This window comes from Ahaetulla prasina, chromosome 3 (genome assembly GCF_028640845.1).
Source record: "Ahaetulla prasina isolate Xishuangbanna chromosome 3, ASM2864084v1, whole genome shotgun sequence".
NCBI classification, from domain to species: Eukaryota; Metazoa; Chordata; class Lepidosauria; order Squamata; family Colubridae; genus Ahaetulla; species Ahaetulla prasina.
Genome location: NC_080541.1, coordinates 36,261,240 through 36,275,113, shown reverse-complemented (window position 1 = coordinate 36,275,113; position 13,874 = coordinate 36,261,240). Strand labels below are relative to the sequence as shown.

Sequence of the window (13,874 nt, the reverse complement as noted above, 5' to 3'; positions counted from 1 at the left end):
TTGTAAGTCAAGGACTACATGTACTAATAAAAACCTTCCCGAACCCTTTTGTTGTGGCTCCAGCCTGGCCCCCTGCCAGAGAGTGACTCAGAGAGTGAGGGGGAAGGGCCGTCAGGGCTCCCTTCTGCAGGGCCAGCCTCTCTGGCTCAGCTCCAGGAGCCAGAGGCAGACCAGGTGGAAGAAATAACGAGGCGTCTTTCTCCTGTATCTCCCTCCGCCGAGGCAATGCTCCCAGACCCAGCTGAGGACAATCAGTCCTGGTTGGACTCTAGGTTTCGTAAACAGGAGAGGCAGGAACAACAGAAGCAGGGGTGGGGCAGGCCTAGGAAGTGCTAAGTCACAGAGCCACACCCCACAGGGTATAAAAGCAGCAGGGGCTGCTATACATGGCGAACAAATCAACTGCTTAGAGACAACTTGAGCTAAAGTACTGTTCGTTCCTGGTTTCCTGGTTGACTCGCCGGCATCAAGAAAAGATAACAGAGAAACTTGGCAGACGCTTGCTAGTTTGCTGCCAGAACTGATAGCTGCCGTGGACTGAATTGCCGGCTAATTAAATCATCACTCGTGCCTCCCGTACTGATGTGGTGTGGGACAGAACACCTTTCTACCATGTGTTAGTCAAGAATGTATAGACAAAACTGAATGAAGCAAATTGGCATTAGAAAATAAAATATAAACAAGGTTTCAACTAGACTCATTTAAAATTGGAGAATTTTGGTCACCCCAAAAATTACCTTCTAGGGCCCTAAAAGTTATAGGTTTAACATAGCCAAACTTTTCAATTATTTCTGCATTCCACAGAGCATACCATCTGTCCTCTATCTCACAACTTCCAGATGTGTTAGGAATGGGCATTATCTCCCAAAACATTTTGAAGGCTAGAAATCACAAAACACTGATGAGGATTCTGGAGCTGTGCGAAACATTTAAAAGAAGTACTTTCTTGGTTCAAAACTCGCACTACAGGTAGTTCTCGATTTACGACCACAATTGAGCTCTAAATTTCTGTTGCCAAGTGAGACAGTTGTTGACTTTGGCCCCCTTTTATGATCTTTCTTGCCACAATTGTTCAGTGAAACACTGCAGCTCTTAAGTAAGTAACACGGTTGTTAAATGAAACTGTCTTCCCCGTTGCTTGTTCAGAAAGTCCTAAAAGGTGATCACATGACCCTGGGACATGGCAGCTGTCACAAATACAAGTCAGTTGCCAAGCATTGGAATTTTGATCCTGTAACCATGGGAATGCTGCAATGATGATAAGGGTGAAAAACAGTCGTAAGTCACTTTTTTCAGGGCTGTTGCAAGTTTGAACTGGTCACTAAACAAACTGTTGTAAATCGAGGAATATCTGTAAAGCAGCCCATCCTTTGCAAAGAGGCCCATAGATACTTCAAAAGCTGTTCCCAACTGTCTGCACATGCATTTATTGATTTCATTTTATTAATTTTTCACTTCTGCCCATCTCTCGCAAAGACAGAACCTGGGCAACATACATTTCATGCCGCCCATCATGCAGCAAAAGGACATTTCCAAAGTGGCCGTTTGAGCTTTGGAGTTGTTTACACGCTTCAACAGAGGTGTTTCATTTGCATTAACACTTTGAGAATCACCTCTTTCAGATGTTTTGCACAGCTGTAATAGCTTCATTCACATTATTCTGATTTTTAGAACTTGTTTTCATAGACATGGTTTCTTGCAGTGGTGAAATCCTCTGAGGATTGCCACTGGTTTGCTACGCAAGTGCATGCATGCCAAACGCACACTTCGTATAGAAAAAGGAGGCTTAAGAAGGTAAGTAGGGGGAGGAACAGCTGTGCCGCGTGATTTAGATTTGCTAGAAAGCAGGAAATCTTGCTTTCTAGCGAATATAAATTACGTGGCACAGCTGATCATTGGAAATACCAGTTCACATGAACCAGTAGCATTTTTTTACAAACGATTCACCCAAATTGGTGCAAACAGGTAGCATTTCACCCCTGGTTTCTTGTACTTATAATATTCTGGTAAAAGCAGAAGTCTGGCAAGTAACTGATCATATGATCCCTTGTATTCCATAGGCATCATCTCTACACAAGAATATTGTATTAAAATTGATTTCTTTAAAGTCATGAATTGTTAACAAGCTAGTAACCATTGTGGATTTATTTGCAATCTTGTAAAATAAACCAGCAACTTCAATATATTATTTTAGCATTAACAAGAACAGAGAACTGAAGGAAACTGTCAATACTAGTTCAGACCATTACTCCACTAATCCACTCATCCCAGGATTTTCAACGCTGAGTATCTGAAGCTTCTGAATTGTTGGAAGAAGTTTTTCCAATTGTACCTAGAGATGCCAACTATTGAATCTAAAATCTTCTGCATTCTAAGCATACTCACTTCTGCTGAATTATTCATGAACAGCAGAGATAAAGTATATTTTTTTTAAAAAGAACAAGATATACTGGTCTATAACAATGAACACAGATATGTCCCTGAACATATCTGGGGCAATTGTTAAAACCATTAATTACTTCTTAAACTTACATGGGACTTGGGCTTCTTTGCTCTAATAGAATAATACAGTTAGAAATCCCAGTCTACTGTGTGATATTAGATCTCATGCTATTACAGTTATATTCAGCAAATCAGGTGAACAAAACCAACTGAAATAAACATCCAAATACACTTATCAGTGTCTTAATAAGCCAGCTGAGAGTGGAGTTAATGCAAAATGGGAAAACAATACCATGTGTCTAAAGTAAGCAGAACTTTGCTGCCTCTTTGATACACCATGTGGCTGCTACAGTATGTGCACAAAACAGATTTGCTGCTGAACGGCAATAGATCAGACTTTGACTCATGCCATATAGATCTAATGCTTCTAAATAAATGGAGATACATTTGTGGGCAAGAAAACTAACAGTTCAATACTTACAATACCATATGATAACCAATATCAAGGCAGCTATATTGATTTACAAAACTTCCACAGTGTTTATGGGATCTACTGAGTAGTTTATTTAAATTACTTCCAGTTAAATGCACTCCATTTGTGGAAACTAAGTTTTATCTGTAGTTTATCTGACAATTTGTAAACATCTGCCCCTTTAAATATCTCAGTAATTGCCTGGCTCCCATAAATATTTATATTCTTTGGGGTTTTATTTAGCTATAGTTAAAGTTGCTTTGCAAACTGGGATTGGAGGCATATTAATTAATGATAGATAGATAGATAGATAGATAGATAGATAGATAGATAGATAGATAGATAGATAGATAGATAGATAGATAGATCTATCTATCTATCTATCTATTGAATCCGATAAGATTCAAAAAGAAACATACTGAATGTTTTATGTTGATTTATCCTATAAAGCAGATTTCTAGGTAGATTAAAATTCAATAGCAATAGCAATAGCAATAACACTTATACACTGTTATACAGCGCTCTCTAAGTGGTTTACGGAGCCAGCATATTATCCCCAACAATTTTGGGTCCTCATTTACCCATCTCGGAAGGATGGAAGGCTGAATCAACCTTGAACCTGGTGAGATTTGAACTGCCAAATTGCAGGCAGCCAGCAGGAAGCTGAAGTAGCCTGCAGTACTGCACTCTAACCCCTGCGCAATTCTCGACTTACGACCACAATTTATTTATGTGGCTAAATGATAAATTTGTTAAATGAGTTTTGATCCATTTTATGGTTTTCCTTGCCACATTTATTAAGTGAATCACTGCAGCTGTTAATGAGTAACACGGTTAAGTGAATCTGGCTTTGCCTGTCAGAAGTCACAAAAGATAATTCTATGACCCCTGGACATAGATACCATCATAAATATGAATCAACTGTCTAGCATCTGAATGTAAATCACATGACCATGGGGAAGCTGCAATGGTCGTAAGTGTGAAAAATGGCCGTAAGTCACTTTTTTCAGTGCCGCTGTAAATTTGAATGGTCACTTAATGAACTGTTAAGTCGAGGGTTACCTGTACTAGCAAAATGAACAAGGTTTGGTTTGTAAGAGTAAAAGAATAGGCTTATAGAGCAGTAAGGTCCAGTCAGAGAAGATTCCTTCTCTGAATCTTCAGGAATCAGTTCATCAAATCTCATCCAATTCAGGAAGCTCTGGGTAGCAATAGGGGAAGGGGGAGGGGAGGACTGCAAAGGAAAACATGATATGTAACCCTCTTCCAGCCTCATCTGCCAATACTATGTTTGCTTCCCAGGATGCAGAAATTCAAATAATACGTGTTACATACAATTTCTGATGTATTTTCTTAATGCTATATTAAAACCGCGTAGCTAACAAAATGTCCAACGACTGCCATGCACGTGCAGTTCCAGTCTTTTTAAGTACTGCAAAAAAGTTCAAGCATTGGTATAAACAGACTTATGCCAAAGGCTGGCCACAATGAGATTAAAATGCATTTATCTATACTATGTCTTCAGCAGATATAATGCCAACCCCAAAGGATTTCAGTGGATAGCAATCCTCTCATTTTTGAATTAACTTAAATTGCTTCTGGAACAAAACTTGCTGTGCTCAAGTATGGATGGTTTTTAAGTAATTTACTGTCCTTGGTAAGTGTTTTATGGGTCTGGTGCTGACACAGAGAAATACATGGCACAGTGTCACCATAACACTGCCAAGTTCTTAGCCTCACATTCCCTTTGCCATTGTGACATAGCAGCTCCAGTTTATGACAAATTGCAACTGAAAAACTCTCTGTCTTACTGAAGCATAAATGAAAATTAATGTTCTTGCAGCACAGTAACAGGAACCAGGCAGAAGATGGATAAGACAACACTCTCTGCTCAAACAGAACAACAGGGAGATTAAAATCTGAGTAAATCCCAACCACCTGGTCCCTAGAGGGTCTCATAGTACAGGTAGTCCTCAACATATAACCACAACTGAGCCCAAAATTTATGTTGCTAAGTGAGAAATTTGTTAAGCGGGCTTTGCCCCATTTTGCAACTTTTCTTGCCATACTTGTTAAGTGAATCGCTGCAGTTGTTAAATTAGTAACACAGTTGTTAAGTGAATCTGGTTTCCCCATTGACTTTGCTTGTTAAGAAGGTCACAAAAGGTGAGCACGTGACCCCCAGACACTGCAACCTGTGAGTCAATTGCCAAGCATCTGAATTTTGATCACATGGTCCTGAGGATGCTACAAAAGTCATAAGCGTGAAAAACGGTCATAAGTCACTTTTTTCAGTGCCGTTGTAACTTTGAATGGTCACTAAGCGAAATGTTGACTACCTGTACTGACATCTAGAAATTGAAAATGTTTTCCATATCTGCATTGCTTTACTGATATTATTGTCCCAAAGGTGATTTTTTTTTTTCCAGAGGCAACTGGACTTTCTGATTTTTCTTTGAAGATGTTTCGCTTCTCATCCAAGAAGCTTCTTCAGCTCTGAAGAAAAACCAGAAAGTACAGTTGCTTCTTGAAAAAAAAAGCATCTTTGAGACCACCCTGCCCTGGATGACTAAGAATCTCCATAGACATTTATTGATATCATTATGCAAAAAAGTCTACATATATTAGTTAGCCTTACTGTTTGAGGTTTATGAATTCTAAATTTCATTTTACAGACAATTTTGATGAGTATGCCATTATTAAGCAAAACACAGACAGGAAACTTCTCCAACTTTACTTCTTTTTCCCCTCTAGCCCTAGGTTGACTTTTCCCCCTTTCCTTCTCATTGCTTATGCTGACTTCTTCCTATGTTCCAAACAGATTAAACGACTTTCACTCCTCATGTCCTAGCACCATCTGCTGCTGGCCTATTTCCTGCAGAGCAGGCTGTTGGCCAGCAACTCCAATAGTAAGAGAGAGAAAGTCTAGACCTAGAAGGGCCTTCCTACATGATAGTGCTCCTACAGCAAGTCCTTATTGGATGTCTTCCCCACCCCCTCTCAGAACTCTCCTGCGCTCCTTATTGGAAGAATAAGAGTAAAGAAAAGCATCAAGGGGAAGTTTGGCTAACTAGTTGTCAAGCCTGATAATGGTGAGCACAGTTAGGCCAAGAGTAGAATCTACCACTGTAAGACATTTAGAAAGATGCATTTTATGTTCCAAATGGTTTACTGCTTAACCTTATGAGGTCATATTAGAGTGGATGGGGAAGAAAAGGGAAAACAATCAATACAAAAAAAAAATAAAAGCCAGTAAACTTATAAGAAAATCTAATCAAAACAATCAAGACATTGTTAAATATCATGACAAAGATCAGGAACTGAAGAAAAACATATATCTTCCTTTACAAAATAGGGTTGATAATAAATGGTAAAAATAAATAAAAAGTTCATCGTACATAACTGCATGGTCTTTTTTTCTTTAAAAAGTATAAGATTGTGAAAGCTAAAGCAATAAGGGTGGGAACAGACATCAGATATGCAAAAGAGTAATCTTAGGTTTTAAAGTGCTTTAGGGTCAAAATATAAGTAATTGTGGGTATGAAATGTGAAACACGGTGAGACTCAGACAGAAATAGAGGCTACGAAGGATGTGAAGCCTCCTTGAACTTCTCTGCCAAGAACAGTTTGCTGGAAAAGATGAAAGATGTAGTGAAGATGGTACAGGAACTGAATCAATACAGAACCATCACCTATAATTAGCTAGTTGCCACTGGAAATGAATCCAACTTCAGTGGAGATAAGGCAAAAATATGTTATACTTAATTGTGCAGGGAAGGGAGAAATAGATCATATTAAGTTAATGAGAGATGAAAATCTAAAGCAAACGAAGCCTACACTGTGCGTGAGAAATCATTCTAAAAAGCTAAGTGGGGGCTTCTCTTTTGAAAAGACTTGCCATATAAAATCCTGGTCCAATGGAAACCACAACCAAATCAAGAAATCTTAAGACTACGGGCTGAGAAGCCAAAACGCCGCTGGGGAAAAAAAATGGAACAACAAATCTATTCTGCGTCTGGTTCACCTTTCCACGTTTTAGCTAACTCCACCTCTTCTATTTCCAAGTTTGCCGTTGCCGGAAAGAAAAAGGGTTGTTTCAGCCCAAGTTTAGCCACCCCAGACAGTGACAAAAGAAGCCTGTCTCTACTGAAACAATGGCAATTTCCTCTCCAGCTTGTTCGCACCCGACCGTTTGCCTTTTTTTTCCCCCAAAGAGGCCAGTCCGAGGGAAGAGTCAGCAATATGAAATCCCGGACTCCTTTATGTATTCCGATCGCGACGAGCCCAGTGACGGACGTCCACCGGGTCCCTTTTACGACGACGCCGCCGCCAGTCAAGTCCGCTGCGCCCGAGTGAGCGCGTCGTTTCCCACTCCCACCTCGCCGGGCACAATGGTGCGCTTAGAGCGCGCCCGGCAGCCCGGCTCTCTGCCGCCGGGGATAAACAGGATCGCCTAACGGAGTAAAGGAGCTCGGAGACTGGGAAACTCTCAGGGAGCAAAAAAGCGTCCTCTGGGCTTGGCTTATAGAATGTTTGCACCGAAGCTACGCACGCAGCAACGCCGGAAGAAAGGAAACACAAGCAGGCACATCCTTACCTCTACATTAAAATACTGCTCTGCTCGGCATCCGGTGGCACATAAAATCCAAAGCAAGGCTTGCAAGAAGAGGACCCCGGACTGATGCACGATATCCCCCCGACTTGCAGTGCTGAAGGCGAGTAAGATCATAGTGGACTATGTGCTTCAATAGGGAAGGAAGAGAGAAAGCTCCTTGTCTCCGGCCGCCGCTTTCTCCCCCCTCCCCCTCCTCCTCCTTCCCCCCTTTTCGGAGACCCAAACAAAAACAGAACGCGCACACGCGATGTTTTGTTGTGCTAAAAAAGAATGGTGATAAGAGGAGCCCAAAGCTGGCGAGGAACGGTTGGATGCAGGTTCACCCACGGAGGTGGGAATATGCGGGGGGGGGAAGGGAAGAGGAGGAGGAGAAGCGGGACTCGACCCTTCACTTCCAAGCGCGGAGTGGCGGCAGCCTTTTAATAGGGTCAGCTCTCCTTCATCTTCCTCGCTTGTCCCGTCTGGGCGCGCAAGCCGAGGTGCGACTCCTGCGAGACGCTTGGTTCGCCCAGCGGCAAGCAGCCGCCGCCGCTGCTCCAGTGTGTGTGGGTTCGTGTGTGCCTGTGTGTTGTGTTGTCTTTTTTTTTTCTTCTGCTGCTGCTGTTGCTCCTCCTTTTTCTGCTGCCGCCAAGGCCTTGGATGCTGGGCCGCCACTTCCCTGCGCTCCAGCCTCTCCGCTTCTGGTGCTTTTTCCTTCTCTCCTCCACTCGAGAATGTACATCTGCAGATCTCCCGTTAACTCCTCCTCTCGAGTCAGCCTCCTCGGAGAAATCTTAAAGGAGACTGCCCTTAAAAGCTCCTCCTGGATCCCAACAGGAAGGAGAGGAGGGGTCGCCGGCGTGGGGATGGCATAATCTCCTCTCCAACCAAGGCCGGGCCGGGCCGGCCCTGACCAGAGGGAGGAGGGAAAAGAGAGGTGGCTGGCGCGGAAGCTTGAGCGCGCTGGGAGGGAGCGAACTGCCGGTCCGCGTCTCCTAAAACACCCACTTACTGTCCCGATTCGGAGCCAGGGCGAAAGAAGGGGGGTCCCCGGGGTTTGCGCACGCATGAACGCTCTGCCTTCCAGGAATAAACAAACATCAGACCTTCGTTTCCACCGCTGCCTTGTCTGGGCTGCCACACGTGTTTCTTTCTACTCTTTTTGCACGAAAGAGCTCTGAAAGGAACCGGCGGGGCGGGGCGGGGTGGGGTTGGGTCCGAATAAAAGATATTCGAGGTCGAGTTTTCGGATCCCACAGAATCAGAAGAAGAAAAAAGGAAGCCACCTTTGAAGTCAGCAAACTTATTTTGGGGTAAACCGGCAGGATCAGCTGGCAGGTGGCAAAAGCGTTCCCTTCACAGGAGCTTTCAATGAGTCCAAAGTCTGTATATTTTTCTGCCACTTTTCCTTTCAAGTCTGATGAAGTCAAATGTGCCTTTGAAATGGCCAAGAAGAAGTCTTGTGTGTCAAATCGTCTCTCCAGTGATACTCAAGACTGACTGGGTTTCCATTAAAAGAAGCCATTATCTTCCAATGGGTAATTTGTTTTCTCTCCCCAGATTGGAAAACGTGCCCCATCCCGGCTTCAGAGGAAAGGAAAGGTGTATTAGAGAAAACATCAAGAGCAATGCTATCCTTCAACTATGAAGCTCAGTAACATTACCAGGAAAAATATCAAAGAAATCGTAAAACATTCCAAAAATAAGAGAGGTAGAACCAAGGGGGGGAGGGGGGGAATCCGCAAGCACATTTTAGAACAACATTAATTTAAAGAGAACATAGCAAAGGAAACAATGACTCAAACCATATTCTGGGATTAGGACAAACCATAAAGCAAAGGGTTAAAATGAAAGAAAAATATCCCCCTGTGGCCAGGGTGTTAAGAGTTTGGAAAATAATTTCTTTCAGCTCCTCTGAAGAGGAGGATGCTTTATAAATGCATGATTTTATTTCTTGAACTTGACAAACGTGGGTTGGGCAGGAGGGGTTCCTTTCTTTCATCATTATGATTTCCCCCAGATCAATTCTAAGGTGTCTTTTGTTTTCCAAAATGAGAATTTCTCATTTTGTTTCTGGAACAGTGAAACAAAGGTACATCAGAGTGAGAAAGGATGTAGACATCTTTTCTCAATTTTAAATCAATATTATTTTTAAAGTGCTTCCTTTTTTCTGATCATGTTTCTTCTATTCCTTCCATGTTGATACATTAATGGGAATACATGTAAGAGCACTTACTATGCCTTTCACTAGACTTAAAAGTATTGGTAAGGTTAACTCTTTCCATCCTACATGCATGTTGGCTGAAAACAGGAATCCCTAATTATGATGGCTTATATAATACTCTCTCAAAAACAATGACACACATAGTACTTTTAACGTCTGGATTCTCTTAATTTCCTTTCCTTAGTTTTATTTCTTTTCCTTTGAAAGTGGTAAGGCAGCTTGTTTGTTCTTTTTAAGTCGGGCCTGGTATCCTGATGGTACTACCTATCATAAAGTGATTTAAAATGTATAAATACATATTAGCTAGATTCACACAGTGCAATAAACCGTGATTTATTTAACTATGAATTGTTCAGTACGCACTCAAACAACATGTCCAGCCAACAGTAAACAAATCACAGTTTAATGCGCTCAGCCATTATATTTCCTGACAGTTAGAACAATTAATCAGTGGAACAACTTGCCTGCAGAAGTTGTAAATGCTCCAACACTGGAAATTTTTAAGAAAATATTGGATAACCATTTGTCTGAAATGGTGTAGGGTTTCCTGCCTGGGCAGGGGGTTGGACTAGAAGACCTCCAAGGTCCCTTCCAACTCTGATATCATCATCATCATCATCATCATCATCATCATCATCATCATTATTATTATTATTATTATTATTATTATTATTTCACTCAGCCAATGAAGTTTTCCTAGATGTTAAATCTAACCTGACAAAAAGATTTCTCTTCTAGCCTTCTCCCTGTCATGCTAGGTTTGGGTGGCTTTTAAAAATAAATAAGGGGATACTTTGATATATGTAGTCCCTGGCATCTGTTATAGTTCCATGTGTTATGCTACAACCCACATACTGTACTTTGGGAGCACACAGAAAGAATGTATACAGATCTGAATTTCTGTATCCACAAAGTTCAGTCTTGAGAAACAGAGCTAACGCAGGGAATTGGGAGAAAAATGCATTTAACCCATTAATTTATAATAGTCACATAATTCTGGAAATGGTGGTTGCCATTTCATGGTTTCCAATGTATTATTTAAGAAAGATCCAAAGACCCAATTTCTGCTACCGAGTAAATTGTTAATCATTTTTTTCGAACAGTAAATTCTAAAGTGTAACATTCAATTGACAATCATTTCAAGAGCACTAAATATGGCACAATATGGCACTATCTCAGAATGATTACCAATTATTGTAGCATCCTCCATTTCTATTATTTGTATTTGTATATCACACACCAAACAGATTTGTAAAATATGTTTCTGGAATCTAGTATGCTTATCCAAGAATGTATGTCGTAACAGTTATATATTTAAGGGATTTTTGTAAGCTCTTTTGAAGATACTTAAGGTAATCCATTCATCTTTCCTTCTTATCTCAGTTTTACAAGACAAATGAGACACCTCTATAAATTGCCAATCATACATGGACTGGAATTGATTTTGAACCAGATTTTTGACTTTTAGAATGACCAAATCTAGGTGGCCAAAATCTGGATAGTAGAAAGATTTGAAGGTTTTCTTAACTATTTACTGCCATCTAGATCTGGATTTTTGTATCCCATATTTAGTACTCTTAATTGAAGTAAAATGTGAAACATTTATTTGTTTGTTTATTTGTTGCCACATTTCTGACAGGACACACCTGGAAAACCAGCCATGACAGTGTATAAGCACAGTATTAAACATAAAATCACTGATTAATAAACAGTGACATAAATTGAAAAAATAACTAATAGTAAACCACATAATATATTACCAGATCAGCAGTCAAATGCATTACGGAGTACCAATATTAAGTTGATAAAAGTGAATTTTCACATTTCATTTAAAAACAGCGAGAGAGAATGAAAATTGCACAACACAACAGCATTTCTCTCTTTAAAAAGTGAAGTGATTTATTTGATGCTCCCCATTTTATGACAATAAACACGAAATAATCCATTAGAAACAGAAGTACTCATTTTATTGACCCTCATGTTTGGAAAATAATTGCTTCTTGGTGTTTTGTATCTATAGGATCTGTTGCTTGAGGCCTAAAGACTTTACATTTTTATAGTCACATTCTATTTTCCTCACTGATATATTTTGTTACTATGGCAATCAAAAACTATTTCCATTCCGTGCAGTTCACAAACTAGTCACTTGCACTTATTTCAAAAGTGGTAAAATAAAAGTTGGTGATCTAGAAATTGGAGAAGGGAGGGAGGGAAGGCGGGAGGGAGGGAGGGAGGAAGGAGAATGCACATAAGCTTGGTACATTACCCTTTCTTGTTTAAATAGTTGAAGCCTCTAGTGATTTGGTATGCACTGTGATCAGTGACCTAAGCTACAGAATTGTTAGTTTCTTTCCACACTAGAGGGGGAAATATGTTTATTAAGTTCTTATTCCTTCATTGTTAGACTGAATTTATATTATTTTGAACTAAAAAGACTAATGTTAAATAGTGATATGGAGAATGAGTTAATATTTCCCCTCCCTCACTTATGTACACTGTGCTAGTTAATAGACTATTTGATTGCAAATGAAATTAAATATTTAGTTTCATAAAATTGATTTAGAACTCCACAGATATACACAAGCATTAATTGAAAAATGCTACCTACTTCCAGAATTGGCTATAAAAGATCTCATGCAGCAGATCCAGTCAGTAGCTGGACAAGGCCAAAATACGACCTGCTTCTTTTATAATTAGGCCAGTGTTCAGGAAATCAAATAGAAGAGAAAGTCTGAGGGGAATATAACTATAAAAAGAACAATACTTAGAAAGATAATAACATATGTTATCCATTTATTCAATTTATCAATTTCTGTAGCTGCCCATCTCGCTCAATGACCCTGAGCATCTTACACATCAAAAAAATATATGACAATTATGATACTAAAAACATTTTAAAACAGTAAGAATAAAAACATCCAAAATAAATATATAAATGCCACAAACTCATGCAACTGTGTCCAAAAATTGATCCTACCAGTAGTTTCTGCTCTAGTGATCAAAGCTAGATCTATAATGATACTCTAAGCATCTCCAAGACAACATGTTAACCTTAAAGGCAGTATAGGAACATCAGATATTAAAATCATGTTGATCTTCACTAGATGCATGTAAGGCATTGTGAACAAGCTTATGTGTTACTAAACAAATAGATCCATACCAGTGGTGGAATTCAAATTTTTTTACTATCAGTTCTGTGGGCGTGACTTAGCGGGTGTGGCATTGCTTGGTGGGTGTGGCCTGGTGGTATGGCAGGGGAAGAATACTGTAAAGTCCCCATTTCCTCCAGCTGGGACTCGGGAGGCAGCGAATAGAAGGGGGCGGGACCAGTCAGAGGTGGTATTTACCAGTTCTCTGAACTACTCAAAATTTCCGCTACCGGTTCTCCAGAACTGGTCAGAACTTGGTGAATACCACCTCTGATCTATACACTAGCTCAGAGGTCTACAACCTTAAATACTCAGAAAGCCATTTGGATCCGTTTCCCACAGAAAAGAAAACACAGGAAGCCACAAAACCTGGATGGGCATGACCAATTCAATGTCACTCACTTCCACCAGTCACATGACCACCACCACCAGCCACGCCTACTCAGCTAGTCATTAGGGCAGGGAACCAGTTGTTAAAAAACACTGGGAACCACAAAATTCTTTTGACATATCTCTCTCTCCCCTCCCTCCCTCTTTACCCCTCTCTCCCTCTCTCTCTGTATTTCTCTATGTCTCTCTATGTCCCCCTCTATGTATCTCTCTGTCTCTGCACTTCTGCGCTTCTCCATCTTCGCTGTCACCCTTACGTTCTCAGGCCAGGCGAGAAGTGATTGGGAGGGGAGGGTGAGGGACTGGGCCAGCTAATGGTGGGATCACCTGACAGCCACAGCAGAGGGCTCGAAGAGTTGCATGTGGCTCTGTAGCCGCAGGTTGCTGACCCCTGCACTAGCTCTCTTTTTACATATCCTTTTACACAGTCTTTACCCAACCTTATGCTTCCTGCATTTGCTACGTTGACCAGTCAGAAGCCTGAGAAAGACACTCTAGTCAAAAGTATAATAGTTGATTAGAATTAAATATAGTTAACATTAACCTATTAAAGGCTCACAATATCTGGAAAAATATAACACCACTTCATTATTCATCTTCATT

The 13,874-nt window shown here is 40.6% G+C and overlaps 1 protein-coding gene across 1 annotated transcript in view; it reads right to left on the bottom strand.

The window, feature by feature from the left end:
* MMP16 (matrix metallopeptidase 16) overlaps positions 1-8,601 on the bottom strand; it is a 179,660-nt gene extending 171,059 nt beyond the window's left edge. The window contains exon 1 of the mRNA XM_058178150.1: positions 7,512-8,601. Within this exon, the coding sequence (XP_058034133.1) occupies positions 7,512-7,643 (132 nt within the window). The 5' untranslated portion in view covers positions 7,644-8,601. The remainder of the gene's footprint in view (positions 1-7,511) is intronic.
* Between the last annotated feature and the right edge of the window lie 5,273 nt (positions 8,602-13,874).